The following is a 17,261-nucleotide window of genomic DNA, read 5'->3' as shown; positions in this document are numbered from 1 at the left end:
ATAATATATATCTCCTGAATTTGCTAAAAGAAGACCACTCATTAAAGCTAATGATGCATTGTATCAAGAAGTAATATACCTTTGAAATGCTCAGTTCGAAAATCTCTTTGTGTTTTTGGATCCATATTACACGAAGAGCATAATACGTAGCCACAATGAATTATGATTAGTGTATTGTAAAAATTAAAAAAACCTCATAAACCTGTTTTTGCTCCAAGCAATGATTTGTCCACGTGCAATTTATGATTGAAGGAAAAGCACTTCTAAACTACCTACTAAGTACTTATTACTTATAACAGTCAGTCATGTGACATCCAAAAAGGTAAATTATTAGTTCTCTTTTCTTCTAATATTTCAGATGGTTTTTCATCAATGTTTGCTTTGTCATTCCGTTTTTTCAGTCGCTTGGAGTCATCGGGATTGTTTATTTGAGAAGACGAGTATTGTTTATACCCAAGTATATTGGAGTCGTCAGGCTGTTCCTCTTGAAACCTCCGCCGTTTCGTTTTCGGTTCTGATGCAACTGGTGGTGGTTTAGATTCAAGAGATTTAACATCTTTTGGTACATCATGATTAGGTTTAGATGCAAAGCTACCACTTGGAGGAGGCATGTTGTAAGATATAGGGGGAGGAGGAATTTGAGGATTGTATGGATTACGAATAGGGGTGATTGGATATGGATTTGCTGGAACAGAAGGAGGTGGTACTGCGTATGGATTTGGAAGATATGGGTTAACAGAAGGTGGAGCCACATTATTGTAAGGATTCACTGGAGCTGGGGGAGTGTATGAAGGAAATTGGCCAGTTGGAGGAGGAAAATTTCCCAGAGGAGGATTTCCCATCTTTTTTGCCATGAAGCTGCTGTATTCACTTTTGACAGTAGATATTAGATTGTAAACAAGATTTTTAGCAGAATCAACTCCATTTTGATTGACGTGGCTAATAAAAACATACATTGATTCAAATGCTTCTCGACCAGAAGTTGGTTCGATAAAGCCAGATCCCCTACCACGCAAGATTACTTTAGCACCAGTAGAATTTGCTACAAAATTAAAGTTAGCGTAATTCATTCCAATTAGTTTTGTTTTGAGATCAAATTCAGGTACACAATAATCCATGCCAACAAAAACTTTTTCTTGAACAAAATTTCCTGTTGGAAGAGATGGTTGTCCAATCGGTAGAGGCCGAACAGGCACAGCTGGTGCTGCAGCAGGTATGATAGCAGGAGAAATGTTACTTGTAGAATGAGTGGAAGGTTTATATTGAGCAATCATCTCTTTTACTTTAGCAAGAGCAGCATCAGTTTTCTCTTGTGAAAGTGATTGAATACACAAATGTAGTTGCTTTTCAATTCCGTCTAAATGTTTCTTTTCATCAGTTGTGAGGTATTGACCTTTAGTCGAGATGGCTGCTCCTGTTTGAGCATTGATGCTCTCTTGAATGCTGACTTGAGTGAAATGTGTTCGGATATTTAAAGGGAGATCATTGATATCAATTTTGGCAATGTAACTGCTGAAAACTTTTTTAGTTTCAGATATTTTGATTAAACTTAATGGTGAATTAGAAGTAGGATTAACAATAGGTTTAAGTAATGTTTGATCAGATAATTTGCCCTTTGCTCGAAGATTGGCATTGATTTTTGCTGCAGCTGCTGCAGCGGCAGCAACAGCATCCACTTTAAGTGCTTGAGCTGCTACGACACCAGGAGGTGGAATTGTCCCAGGGGGGTGACTAGAAAACTTTGAAACTCGTGTTCGTGATCCATTGGGAGTAGCAATTGATGGCTCTGAGGAAAACTTGGAAGATCTTAAAGGCTTAGTTGAAGTTTCCGTTGAAATTGCTGAAGAAATTGGCAGTGGCGCACGAAACACCCCTGATAAGTTAGTAGAATTATTTCGACTCATCGATTGTTGAGACATAACCAAGTCTTTAATATGACAGCACAAAAATCATGACAAAGTAAACTGCAAATGTTCTGTAAAAAAATATTAGAACTCATAATTCATAATATACATACAGATGAAATCGATTAATGGTATCAGTCACTTGCCAAACGTTTTGAAGCGACTATGTAATTGATACATTTAACCAGTTTGGTCAAGAAAAGAGGTTTATTGTTGGAAATGTGCGATTGTGCGTGTGCTAACTCGGTTGCATTGGGCTTCACAACTGAGTGGTTTAATCCTACAACTGTTTGCAAGTCCAATTAAATTTACAGTATTGGACAATTTATTGCGAATTTTTTTTTTTTTTGGACAATTTTACAATAAATCTCAGTTGTTTTGTTTTTCTGATAACTGAGAGCTCGAAAATAAATGTAATGTTGCGCCAAAGCAAAGAAGCTGTAATTCTACACAATCGGTATTCAACAGCGCCGCATTGTGATGTCATAATGACGCAAGGCACTAATACAATGCCAGCAGTTCAGTTGAGCCTGTTTAGTTTGAACTGTTAGTGTCTTTGGCTTATTCCTATTCCTTTGAATGGTTATGGTATATACCTTTTAAAATATCTTGAAACTCCGTCTACAAACAAAAAACGCAAATTATTGCATGTTAAATTAGTCCACTGAACAGTTCTAACTACACCGTAGGCTCAACTGAACCGCTGGCATTGTACTAGAGCCTTACGTCATTATGACGTCACAATGCGGCATTACTACGTGATGTTGAATATGGTACCGATGTTGGAGAATTGCAGCTTCTTTGCTTTGAACCACTATTACATTTACTTTAGTGCTCTCAGTAATCAAAAAAAACTCTGAAATTTGCTGTAAAATTGTCCAAAAAAATCCATAATAAATTGTCCAGTACTGTAGATGAGTTTATTACTATTAGTACTTCGTTACACAACACAGTGCATTGCCAGCGATCGGTTGTACAATCAAAGCATTTTCCGGCAAACTGCAGCAATCAGATTCCTTGTATTTTTACCATTTTTTGTGACATCACAAGACGAGTTTTGACCATCTGCGTCTTTGTTGCAAGCTGCTATTTTAAGATCTGTTGCACTGGAATTATTTTCTTTGTTTGTTCTATAGCCTGACCGAAGTCCAGACATTTGTTATATGATTCATTGTTTTTGTTTAGATGTTTGTAAACAAAAACAATGATACGATTAAATGAATGAATGAAGTATGATAACGACAAGCAAATATTGTTACACTTATCCGATATATTCCTTTACAAGCAATATGTAAAACCAATACAGGCATCAAAACAATTTTTCCCGGCAGCCCAACATGTCCAACTGAAGCAAGCTGTTCGGCGGCCAATCACCAGCACATGGTGGCCATCAGAACTTCGACACGCATCAATAAAGTGCATTGTGATGTCACTTGCATCCTGCTTATCGTCAGACATCAGCTGCTTGGTCAATCAATAATGTTAACAATTCAAGCATAGTGTGTAGTGTGATTTATCGGGTGCTTTGACTGCTTCCTAATCCTTTGTGATTATAAGTTGCAAAGTACTTTATTCACTAGGCCGCTTGCGTAAAATTGTCTCGAAACTTCACGGTGGACAAATGCGGCCGACAGAAGGGCGAGACCCAGCGGACAAAATGTCGGTTTTTGTAGGTTAATCGCGACCATGGCCCTGATGGCCGCCTTCAGTTTTGAGGCCTGCAATACTTTTACTTAGCATTAGATAGGACTTGATTTGGGATTTCAGATTTTAATACAATAAAATGATTGATACATTTAAGCAGTATGCGCTTAACAAATTTTGTCTGCATCATAATTGCAATTATTTGAGTATAAATTGAAGAACATACAAGATACACTCCAAACTCTGACCTTTTAAAATGAGCCTAAGCTATGTGAAATGAATATCCTAGCCTATCTAAAATCAATAGAAAAAAATTGCAATTTTGAATTCAGCGTACACTACAGTGTTTAACATTAAATTATACAAGACAAAAAAACATGTACAGTTGCTACATATAACCTAACTAAAGTTTTTAGATGTTGTCAAGGTAACTAGTAGAGTTGAAAACAATTTTTTATAAGAGAAAGCATGAATTATTTTTGTATGATGCTATTAAAAGAATTTCACCAATGCAAATTTAAAAACTTCACCTAGCTAACAACCTTCATCTTTTCCTTGTTGCATGCCACTAAAGCTCGATTCCCAAATACTATTGCGGTAAGAAATTGATAAATTAAGGAAGTGGCTATTTTTCCACACTTAATGCCACGGTTACAATCAGGTGTTGCCAAAGCTAAGATTAAAGTTGGGAAGGGTTAGATTTAGGAATAAGATTAGGGTTTTGGTCTTTGCCCAAGACTAAAAAAAATTTCCAAAATACAAGTTTTTGTTTTCAACAGTTTTAGACTTTTCTCAAATTAGGGCAGTATTCCTTATTTGGCAACACTATTGAGGCTATTATTACACTATATAGTGTAATTTTTTTTTTAAGTTTACATGGTTAAAGTTTATTGATTTAAAGTTTAAAGGTGTTAAAACAAAAACTTGCATTTTGGAAATTTTTTTGTAATTCTGGGCAAAGATCAAAACCCTAACTTCATTCCTAACTCTAACCCTTACCTTCACCCTTCCAAACTTTAATCCTAACTCTGGCAACACCTGACTGTAACCATGGCAACAACTGTGTAAAAATAGCTACTTTATTAGGCTACTGTATGCATAACAATAAGGCAGTGGCTATTTGACCGGCGCCGGTCTTTGAATCTGAAACACTATTTGACCGGTCATGACGTCACTCTATAGGCACTTCTTTCTTTTTCTCTTTCAAAGCAAAAGACGAGAAGAGTGCGTATATAACTTGTAAACTTGACGATTATCTTCAACTGATTGGATGGCGCGTGGGTTACGTCTCTGGTTGGTGTTTCAGAGGGTATGAGTTCGATACTTCGCGGAAGCGTCTTTTTTTAATTTTTAACTAAATTTTGACCCGAAGTGACTCAACCGTTAGGCTGCTGCATTTTTGTGGTCAATTTTTATTTTCGGAAGCCTACAGCCCAATTTTTTATGTCTTTTCAACTATGAGTAATAAAGTCAGAGTTTTTTAATTTTCTTGAATTTGAGAATTTCTCTGGATAATTTTCCGATCGTCATAAGAGGATGTGACCGTGTTTTCCGATCACGGAAAACATCGTGTTCGGAAAACATCGTTTTTCCGAACGACGCATTACATTTTTGCGTCGTTCGGCAAACACGGTCACATCCTCTTATGACGAACGGAAAATTATCCAGAGAAATTCTCAAAAGAAAGAAGTGCCTATAGAGTGACGTCATGACCGGTCAAATAGTGTTTCAGATTCAAAGACCGGCGCCGGTCAAATAGCCACTGCCTAACAATAACACAGAGGAAAATAGCTGTATCAGGTCCAATACGAACACTTTGTTCTCAGTTGTAGCATTTTTTAGTCAATCCTCATCATATTACCATGGCAAAACGCTTTTTGATAGCTTACTTGTAAGCTGCAAAGTTGACTAGCTGAGGCTGAGCCTCCAGCAAAGATAATCGGAGTCTTGATTGATTGATTGAATCTTTATCCTCGGACTGGGAAAGCTTCTTGCAGAGCTTAATCCTGGCAGTTTCGCATACTTGTAGAGGCAGTCTAGATTTTTAGGCTGCACAGCCGCTCTGCTTCTGAGGTAAACTCACTCCGCATCCTGTTGCTTGGGGCAAAATTTACCTCTGCATCTTGTAAAATGTATCATCTATCTATCTTCCCATCCGCCCCCTTTGAAAAGAGTCGGACTCCGGCTCCTGCTCATCTCCGGTTTCCGATGGAATACCACCATCATTCTGGCAGAATAATTTTTCCGCTTTCCGCCTAAAAAAGTTATCCGTGAATAAGTGCGGGGCACAAAATGCGACATGACATAAGTTCGAAAAATCTTAAATAAAACTCTAATCCACAACATGTGCCACTTAAATTTTACATGCATTAGATTCAGTATTAAATTACCTTTCCACGGATGTGCACCAATAGGATGGCATTTGGAAGGAACTCCCAGCAGAACGCTTCAAAGATGGAGAATATATTTACGATAAACATTAAAATAATAAGATTTTTGCAGAATTGACACCTCAGTTCAGTTCAGTTCAGTTGTTTTTTTTATTTCTGACCATCATATCAAAACAATACACATCAACATAGCAAAGGTCAAGAAAAAGGTAGAAGCGACAAAACGCGAACGTTAAAACGTGCTTGTGATCGAAGTAAGTTATTGAGTTGAAAAAAATTTGGCACGGTCGCAACACCTTCAGAAAAATTTAAGATATAAAGGGAAAATAAAAAAATAAAAAATGTTACAAAACAAATAAACATATATAGGCTATAACTTTATTAGCCTACATAACTTTAGCTGATATATTGAAGATTTGTATGGACAGTTGCTATGAAGATCGGCCATGGTGCGTTATCAAAAGTGCTGATGGTCGTAAGGGGAACACGTCTTGATGCGTTTAGCTCATAACAAAGAGCAAGGCAGGCAAAGAAAACCCCACAAAGAAATCCTACCACGGGCAAAGCCATTTCAAGCGCAACGCACCAGGCCTTGCACGAATCACAAAATAGATAGGCTATAACTTGACGACATGAAACAATGACAAAAAAACAAATAAAACAAACTAGCAAAAAACAACATCATCATCTTGCGGAAATTCAATTATACCCAGGGAAGTTATGTCTTAAAGATATCAAGCGTGCTTTGATAAAAGTTGCGTTGATAAAGCGATAATTTTAGACCCCTGTCAGCTAAACTCGCCACTTCCACACCGATCCAACGTTGGCTAACGTTGAATTAATGCAAAAATGACAGTCATCGCCAGCTGGGATGTAGTAGTGGTATGTCCCAGTAATATGATAAATTTGGGTTACCGTATGTTTTACACGTTAAACCATATTAAAGTGACAAAAAAATATCCAATTTGGCATATTACGTTAAAAAAATAGATAAACAATCAAACAATAGCATGACGATCCAGTCCAAGATATTGAAATAAAACAACTGGTTGGAGCACATGGCCACCGCTTCACCGAAAGATGGAGATTGGTCAAAATAGATGGAAAAATCTTCTGCAGACTCTGTAGAACTTCTGTGGACAAAAAACACAAAACACAAAAAACACAAAAAACACCTCTTCAAACATCTTCGAATAAAACTACAATCCGCAATACGTGCCACTTAAATTTTACATGCATCAGATTCAGTATTAAATTACCTTTCCAGGGATGTGCACCAATAGGATGGCATTTGGAAGGAACTCCCAGCAGAACGCTTCAAAGATGCTGGAGGATATATTTACGACAAACATTAAAATAATAAGAATTTTGCAGAATTGACACTTCTTCAAACATCTTCAAATAAAACTATAATCCGCAATATGTGCCACTTAAATTTTACATGCATCGGATTCAGTATTAAATTACCTTTCCAGAGATGTGCACCAATAGGATGGCATTTGGAAGGAACTCCCACCAGAACGCTTCAAAGATGGAGGATATATTTACGATAAACATTAAAATAATAAGATTTTTGCAGAATTGACACCTCTTCAAACATCTTCAAATAAAACTATAATCCGCAATACGTGCCACTTAAATTTTACATGCATCAGATTCAGTATTAAATGACCTTTCCAGAGATGTGCACCAATAGGATGGCATTTGGAAGGAACTCCCAGCAGAACGCTTCAAAGATGCTGGAGGATATAGCCTAGTTACGAGAAACATTAAAATAATAAGATATTTGCAGAATTGACACCTCTTCAAACATCTTCAAATAAAACTATAATCCGCAATACGTGCCACTTAAATTTTACATGCATCAGATTCAGTATTAAATTAGCTTTCCAGAGATGTGCACCAATAGGATGGCATTTGGAAGGAACTCCCAGCAGAACGCTTCAAAGATGCTGGAGGATATATTTACGATAAACATTAAAATAATAAGATTTTTGCAGAATTGACACCTCTTCAAACATCTTCATATAAAACTATAATCCGCAATACGTGCCACTTAAATTTTACATGCATCAGATTCAGTATTAAATTACCTTTCCAGAGATGTGCACCAATAGGATGGCATTTGGAAGGAACTCCCAGCAGAACGCTTCAAAGATGCTGGAGGATATAGCCTAGTTACGAGAAACAATAAAATAATAAGATATTTGCAGAATTGACACCTCTTAAAACGTCTTCGAATAAAACTATAATCCGCAATACGTGCCACTTAAATTTTACATGCATCGGATTCAGTATTAAATTACGTTTCCAGGCATGTGCACCAATAGGATGGCATTTGGAAGGAACTCCCAGCAGAACGCTTCAAAGATGGAGGATATATTTACAATAAACATTAAAATAATAAGAATTTTGCAGAATTGACACCTCTTCAATCCGATGCATGTAAAATTTAAGTGGCACGTATTGTGGATTATGGATTTATTCGAAGATGTTTGAAGAGGTGTCAATTCTTCAAAAATTTTATTATTTTAATGTTTATCGTAAATATATCCTCCATCTTTGAAGCGTTCTGCTGGGAGTTCCTTCCAAATGCCATCCTATTGGTGCACATCCCTGGAAAGGTAATTTAATACTGAATCTGATGCATGTAAAATTTAAGTGGCACGTATTGCGGATTATAGTTTTATTTGAAGATGTTTGAAGAGGTGTCAATTCTGCAAAAATCTTATTATTTTAATGTTTATTGTAAATATATCCTCCATCTTTGAAGCGTTCTGCTGGGAGTTCCTTCCAAATGCCATCCTATTGGTGCACATCTCTGGAAAGGTAATTTAATACTGAATCCGATGCATGTAAAATTTAAGTGGCACGTATTGCGGATTATAGTTTTATTTGAAGATGTTTGAAGAGGTGTCGATTCTGCAAAAATCTTAATATTTTATTGTTTATCGTAAATATATCCTCCATATTTGAAGCGTTCTGCTGGGAGTTCCTTCCAAATGCCATCCTATTGGTGCACATCCGTGGAAAGGTAATTTAATACTGAATCTAATGCATGTAAAATTTAAGTGGCACATGTTGTGGATTAGAGTTTTATTTAAGATTTTTCGAACTTATGTCATGTCGCATTTTGTGCCTCGCACTTATTAGGGACAGTGGATTACCGGGATGCGTAACTACATCCGCTTTTCGTTCATCCGCAACATTAGAAGGGTAATTTTTTTATTTATTTACAAAATAATGTATTTTTTATGGGTTATATAAAAAGAGTGAAGTTGGTTTTGAAGTAATTTAAAGTTTTTAGTTGAAAGCAAGCCAGCAGCAAAGCGTGAAAAAAATGTCAAATTGGCAATTTACCCTTCTAATGTTGGCAGAACAACGGAGTTGCGCGTCCCGGTAATCTACTGTCCCTAGCACTTATTCACGGATAATTTTTTTAGGCGGAAAGCGGAAAAGTTATTCTGCCAGAATGACGGTGGTAATGGAATCGTCTATCTCTCCAATTCTTATTGCTGAATACTGAATAACAGAGTTGCCAAGTCCACTTATGGAAAAAATGCCAAACAACTGGTCAAAAAATGCCAAATGGCCTAAAAAAATGCCAAATAGGCAAAACGCTGCAAAATCAAAGGTTTCTTCATTAATATGTAATGGATTCGGTAAAAAATGGACCGTGAAAATGGATAAAACTGCAACAAAGCTCAGCCTACACTTGCTGCAATTGCACAACCTAGATATCTTCATTCTTGAGAGTATTCTTCAGAAGAAAGAATTTTGAAAAAATGCCAAACAGGATTTTTTCATGCCAAACAACATAAGAAAAATGCCAACCTGGCATCCCTGATGGCAACAACAATAAAACGGCCAAAAATATGCCGAACTATGACGTATAGGCTATGCCAAACAGCATTTTTCGATGCCAAACCACTTTAAATAAGACCAAATTTGTGGAATTTGGCATAAAATATGCCAACCTGGTAACTCTGCTGAATAGAATACGGATTTGGTCTTGGATGAACGGATATTTTCTAAAAAAAAGGACAATATCAAGGAAACCTGGATTAACGGAGTGATGATGGTGTTACTTTGAATAGGGGTAGGCTATATTGATTTTAATTTTGTTTCATAAAAAAGTGTTTTAAACAGATAAAAATACCGATACCTTTGAGTTCCTATTTTAAAAATGCCAGATAAGAATTACAGTATAATCATAATTTGCAAGCGGCCCAAAGCGTATCGGGTTCAGTTCAGTTCAGTTGTTTTTATTTCTGACCATCATATCAAAAACAATACACGCCAACATTAGCAAAGGTCGAGAAAAAGGTAGAAGCGACAAAACGCGAACGTTAAAACGTGCTTGTGACCAAAGTAAGTTATTGAGTTGAAAAAAATTTGGCACGGTCGCAACACCTTCAGAAAAATTTAAGATGTAAAGGGAAAATAAAAAAATAAAAATAAAAAAATAAAGAAAGAAAAGAAAAACGGATAACGATCAAATGGTTTTTCGTTGCTTTTGGCAAATCAGATTGAATGGTTCAACACGGAGTCATTTTTGCGTTTCTCCAAGTTTATGAATTGTATGTGATGGTGATATAAGCTTATGGTGTACTATTGCAGGGGTTCTCGGTTTTTTTTGTATTATAAAGTTTATTCCCCTCTGATGACAGCAGAACCGCTGCTGGCGTAACAAAGCTTCGATGGCACAAAGGTAACACGATGAGTCTCAAGTTCTTTTATTCGTGAGTTCGAGTTGAATTTAGATTTGGAATTTGAAAAGTTATCTTATGAGTCTGAGTTAATTTTCAGTAATATTATGAGTCTCTCTGAGTCTGAGTTAAAATTGTTTTGTGCAGAGGTATATAAACCACTTTCAGAAAAGAAAAAAGCAAACAGTTACGTGATTTAAAATTGGCAAATTCCAACAATGTTTACGAACTAGGTTGAACTCCTGCTAGTGAGATTCCATTACAGAGGTGAACTGCGGATATACTGAATAAGCAATAAATGGCCATTTTAACAGACTCACTTGAGAAAGCTGCGGGTGGTAGGTTATTTGAGTAAAAAATGATTCATCAAAATTATCCCAGTGCACAACAAGTGAGTTTTCTTAAGAAACGCAACTAGCCTATTTATTCTCACTGTTGGGTTCAGTGAGTTTTTAAGAAACGTAAATGTTATGTGAGAATTACATTTTGTAGAGAGCTAAAAACAATGGAAATTCATTCAGGTCCCTACACTATTATAGAATCAGATAGGCAAATAAAGTAATTTCTCTCTCACATGGCAAGGAATTTTGTGATGTAGCCTACGCTGCACAGTGCACAGGCACTAGTATTCAAGGGGTAGGCTACCTTTGGACCCACGCCCGAGATTGAGCTGACCTGACCTGACGACCTGACCTGACCTGACGACCTGACCTGACCTGACCGAGGAATTAGCTGACCTGCTATTTAAGCTACGACTACCGCATCTTGAAGATCAAGATCAAGATTGAAGATCAAGATTACCTTGAAGATCAAGATCACCCAACAGAGTGATCTTGAAGATCAAGATCACTTTCAAGATCACTTTTTAGGGTAGAGAAAATGCACTTCTTGATCGATGGGGGTGCAAAAAAAAACAAATTTTATTCATAAGCAACCTGGTTAAAGGTTTTTGTTTGTTTAATTATCTTTATTCTGCATTGCGGGAAAGCGGACTTGAGCGCTATGCATCGGTGTACGCCTTCCGACGTACACCTGACCCACGCTGCAGCCGACTGCAATGTCTGTTTCCGGTTGTCTACTCTACTTATGACTTAAATTTGGTACTACCCATTACTCGAAATCGATCACTGGGTAGAGGCAATTATCGTAAAGTTTCTTGCCCAGAGAAACAACAGGGGTGTGCGCTTGAGCAACGCACTTTAAGGGCTGCTCTCCATTCAGCGGCATCTAATGGATGGAATAGTTCCCCGGCAACAAGACTTCAACAATCGGAAACTTCACTCTGTCAATCTCTGTGACCGGGCCTGCGTCAGTGATTCAAAGCCTCACAAGTATGCGAAACTGCCAGGAATAAGCTCTGTAAGAAGCTTTCCCAGTCCGAGGATATAGATTCAATTAATCAATCAACAGCAAGTGCGGGTGGCTGGAGTCGAACATGCAAGCTCTCGACTGCGAGCCCAACGCGCTAACCACTCGGCCACTGCTGCCGGCGTGGCCGAGTGGTTAGCAAGTGGTTAGCGTGGCCGAAAGGTAGCGTGGCCGAAAGGTAGCGTGGCCGAGTGGTTAGCGTAGCCGAAAGGTAATTGGTATTGCAAACTTTTGTTTTTAAAAACTCGAACACTGGCCTAAAAATTGTAGAAAGTTAAAGACTGTTGCTATCATCAATTGTTGCTGTAGTTTGAATAGGATCATAAGTTTGCAACCTCAAGGCCGAAGGTTAGTTTTGGACTACTTCGGTCGTGTATAGTCGACCCGTAGCCCAGTGGTTCTCAAACTTTTTTTTGTTGCGACGCCTCTGGAAAAGTTTTCTGGACTTGCGACGCACCAGCAAATAAAAGTTAATGAGGAAACTTATTATTAAAGTTTTGTTTGTTGATACAACAACAAAAAGCAATGCATATTATTTAATGTGACGTGTGGGCTTGTTTGTTTTTACAAAGTTCATTGAATCTTGGGAGAATTTTTGAAATTGCCACCCGCATTTTTCTTTCAGTGTTTATTGGTGATCGAAATTTTCTTTTTATCACCGCCAAGGCAGAAAATCCTGCTTCACATAAATATGACGTGACATATGGGATAATAATTCGTAGTGCTTTCTTCACCAAAGCTGGATACTCGCCATTCATTGAAATCCAGAAATTTGCCGGATTTCCTGAATTAAACATCCTTTTCAGGGAATTGTCACAAGAAAGGTCAATGTAGGCTTCTTTTTCTTGTGCAGTAAAAGACAGTGGAGTAGGTTGGACGAAAAGATCAAGAATCCATTCGTAGTTTGATAAATTTTTCGGGTAGTATTTTGTAAATTTCGACTCGAGCTTGGACAAATGTTGCCCAAATATGCTTCACAAATTTGAAGGCAGCGTCATACTTTTCTTTTCAAGCAAATTGGACAAGAAAGTGAAGTATCGAGAGCTTCCAGACAGGTTTGCTATATCTTCCTTCCACAATAGCAGCTTTTTAACGAATGCTGCAATTTTATCTGAAATGTCATTTTTATTTGGCCCTTGCATAGAAATGTTCAGTTTGGCAAAGATATCACACAAGTAAAGTAAGCCAATTTCAATAAGAAATTGTTCTGAGCTAAACAATCTGCAAGTAGATTATTTTCTTGCTACAAAAAAGCCTGAAGTTCATCCACCAATTCGTAGAAGCGTTCAAAGGATTTTCTAAGCGAAAGCCACTTGGATGAAATTTAAAAGAGCAAACTCCGATGCGCTGCATTCATTTCTCTACAAAGTTTTTTTAAAACTCTTGACTTCAGTGGGCGTGTTTTAATGAAGTTAACAACTTTGATGACAACTGAAACTGCTAATCAAAGGATTAACCTCATCTTTATAAGATAAACTGAATTCAGCTACGAAACGAAACTCTTCTGCGACGCCCTTGGAAAATTGAAACGACGCACCAGGGCGTCGCGACGCACAGTTTGAGAACTACTGCCGTAGCCTATTGGATGCCTGCGTATAATTGGAGCTCATACAGTTATATCTTCATCAAGGGCTTTCAGACTATCCAGCTCTGATAGAGGTAGTGGTCACAGCGGTAAACCATAATCTCTTCGTGGGAAAATTGTAACATAAAGTTCCCGAATCCGTTTGTCTGCATGTAGTGACCGAAAAGAAACACTCCTTGAAACGTCTATTCAATAAGTGTATTCCTGTAAAATTAGCCCGCGGCTATCGAAATCGAGATGCAATGCCTTACACCTCTAAAAAACTGTCACTACGATACAGATTACTTGGATAAAAGACGGAGAATTTGTCCAGCTAGCAAGCACCAAATAAACCAGTTAAATGTGCAACCGACTCCCAACACACAACTTCAAGAATGAATCAGAAAAATTTGTGATAACTCAAAGGCACATCAGTAGTTCGTGTGACGCAATATTTCATGTTTAAACAGGTTTCAACAAGTTTGACACAGGTCTTACGAACGATGGCGCAATTTTGGCTCATGTTTTAGGAATTTCCATGACGTAATATTCAGTAGACTTGAACGGTTTTTATATGACGTTTGATTAGGTGAACAATTGTCTGGAACATCGCGGCCCCTAGTTATGACAGTCTGACATGGCATAACTAAAAAAGAATTGACGACAATTGTGAGCCAATGAATAAAAACACATGATACACAAATTGTTTGAATCACTCACGTTTAAGTTAATACGCAAATACAAAGGGCATGCAAAGAATGAACAGCAATAAGAATAAACACGACGATACATGAAATTGGTACCATAGGTAGTAGGTACACGCAAAAATGATGCTATATACAATGGTTGCGATAATAACCGACTGTTCTGGGCTCAGACAAGTGTCGGCCACCGCAGACAAAACCAGGCTCAAACCCTAACACTTAGGTGTTCTTTACGGGGGCGAGGCACGAAATATCCCTCAACACATAGTCTACTTTCACTTTCCCCGTACTCTCATCATAGTTGCAGACGGCAACTTTAGCTCTACGAACCACAGGCTTCCCTTTCCTAATTTGTGGAACTACCTCATGCACCCTCCAAAGTTGATACTTCCCACGTTTACCAATGTCCTGGAGAAAACCTACCACTACAAGTTGACCAGGCTCCAAATTCTCGGCCATTTTTAGCCATTTTTTCCGGCCCTGAAGACCTGGCAAGTAAAAATCGATCCATTTACTCCAAAACTGCTGAGAAAGTGACAAATTGAACCGATAATCCCTTCTTAATTGGTCACGATCATGTGGTTGCCCAACAGCACAGTATGGGTCTAAGTATGGGGTCAAAAGTGAGGCAGGGGTGATGACAGTAAAATCCCTAGGGTCGTCACTCAAAGGTACTAAAGGGCGTTCGTTCACGATCCGAACGGCACTGCCTGTGTACGTAAGCAGTTCAATAAAATTGGGCTTACGACTTGAAGAGTCCGAAACGTGAAAAAATGCAATTTTAAATTGTTTAACCATTGCCTCCCAGGCGCCACCTTGCGCCGGAGCATACGGAGGTATAAATTCCCAGTTTATCTCTCTCTGTCTCAGGGCGTTGTGAAATTCAGCTGATTCTATCAACTCGGGTAACTTCTTTTGAAAGAAGCATTTAGTCACATCAGCCATGAGACCAAATCTACCAAGCCGAAATCTAGCCAAGACATCTACCAGAGGGTTTAACAAGTCAGGACCCGAAAACATTACATCATTAACACAAGTTCTTCGAAATTCAGACTTGCCATCGTAAACAATGCGCTTTTTTAATTGTGACGTAACAAAGTATGGTAAATACCATTCAAATCCCTTGACATTTCCTGCTTCACCAATACGCTCAATATAGCCATTTGATTTAAGATCTTTCATGGTGTCAGTAAGGAAATCACGAAGTTCAGGTTGTTTTAAAGCCTTCTTCCTTAAAGCAGCAACTCTATCTGACGCCAACACAAAATTGTTAGGTAGATCAATATCTTCCTTCAACGGAACAGGTATCTCAAATCGACCATCTTTCAACTCAATATTCGGTTCAACAAGTTCTCTAGCCAACTTATCATTGCGAGACAATTCACAGGTTTCATTTTGCAAAGTCAAATCCTGAATGACTTTATTCAGGTCTGCTATTTCCATATCACGAGACTCAATTTTACGCTGAAAGCCAGAGATGACATCCGACTCTGAAGACGTCTGCACTCTGCACACGTTAGCAACGCTTTCATCTAAGGGTGACTTACCACCACAAGCCAACCAACCGAGAGGAGTGAGTAAAGCATGCGGTTCACTACGATTTTCACCAACACGCTCTTCTTTTGCACACATCACATAAGCGTTGTCGTTGCCAATCAGTACATCTACAGTACTACAATCATTCAAATGAAACATATTCACGTCATGAAAATGACGGAAACCATTTAAATCTTGTTTATGCGGTAAAGTTTTAACATCATCAGCCCAAGCTGGGTTAACCACCGAGGTTTTATCACAAAACAGTTCATCTGTCTCTAACGACTGGATGTTGAGTTTGACAAGGTCAGCACAAGTAGATTTCTGACCAGCCAGGGTATCCATTTTAAACGACGCTTTATCGTACGGTTTAAGATCAAGTTCACACACCAAATCACTCGAAACAAACGTCAACTGCGAACCAGGATCATGCTGACAATACACCAACTTCGATTTGCCAGTCATTGGATTCAAAACACGAGCAGCAGTAACGCGGTTAAAGGCTGCTTTAACATTTCCAATCTTAACATTACGCACAGGAACTCTGGCACGAGCATCATCTTTGCCAACAGAATCCAGAGAATCATGTGACGTCACATAAAAATCATGCAGAAGAAAATAGTGTTTCCTATCGTTGTTAGGCCCACACTTACGACAGTTATTTGCATGAACGCAATCCCTAACCATATGCTGGCGCAAACAATTCAAGCATTTGCCAGCTTTCACAATGACATCTCTCCGATCTTTAGGTGTCAAGCGCAAAAATTCTTTACAATTAGACAAAAAATGATATTCAACTTGACCACGTGACGAACAACAAATGCATGCCGGTAGGTTTTTACGTCTGGCTTCACCACCGCGCGGTGGGCCAACAACAGTCGAGTACTGCGAACTCCCTGACATCACATCATCATGGGGTTTTACGGACGTCTGCCTAACCGGACATGAAGGCAATTTTCCTTTGCCAAACTTTTTAAAATGCTGCGACTCACCAGAATCGCCCATTAGCATAATGCTAAAATCAGTCGACTTACGCGTTTCCTCCCGTACTACAAATTCAAACAAACTCTGAAAAGTAGGCTCATCAGTGCCACCATACTGATCACCTAAAAAGTCAAGATAACGCTGCTTAGCGTCAAACGGGAGTCGCTTAGCCAAATCCAAAACAAAACGTCCTTCCAATTTGTCACGCTGACCATAAGCTTGCGCGTAAAGCAAACACTGCGATAATTCATCTTTAAACTCTTTCAGATCACTGGAAGAGGTCGAAGTCAATTTGCTACCATAGCGATACTTTCTAATTTCCGGTTCTGCAAAGAGACCTCCACGAACCCCAAAACGCTGGGACAAGCGAGCTAACGACATTTCTATCCTGTCTTCCTCTGACAAGCCAGGGGTGTCAGAAACCAAAAGCAATCGTTTGCGCAGCTGTCCTAACACAA

General features: G+C 38.4%; 1 protein-coding gene across 1 annotated transcript; it reads right to left on the bottom strand.

The window, feature by feature from the left end:
- Nucleotides 1-20: 20 nt before the first annotated feature.
- LOC145787190 (KH homology domain-containing protein 4-like) lies at nt 21-1,919 on the bottom strand. The gene has a single exon (XM_082598913.1). It carries the CDS (start codon nt 1,917-1,919, stop codon nt 300-302), a length of 1,620 nt encoding a protein of 539 aa, XP_082455039.1. The 3' UTR covers nt 21-299.
- Nucleotides 1,920-17,261: the final 15,342 nt, after the last annotated feature.

The sequence above is a fragment of the Aplidium turbinatum genome, chromosome 18 (genome assembly GCF_918807975.1).
Source record: "Aplidium turbinatum chromosome 18, kaAplTurb1.1, whole genome shotgun sequence".
In the NCBI taxonomy this organism is placed as follows: domain Eukaryota; kingdom Metazoa; phylum Chordata; class Ascidiacea; order Aplousobranchia; family Polyclinidae; genus Aplidium; species Aplidium turbinatum.
This window is presented reverse-complemented; position numbering and strand designations above follow the sequence as displayed.

What these genes read in the sequence shown, in the direction of transcription:
- LOC145787190 (XM_082598913.1), bottom strand. Translation starts at nt 1,919, where the DNA reads ATGTCTCAACAATCGATGAGTCGAAATAATTCTACTAACTTATCAGGG.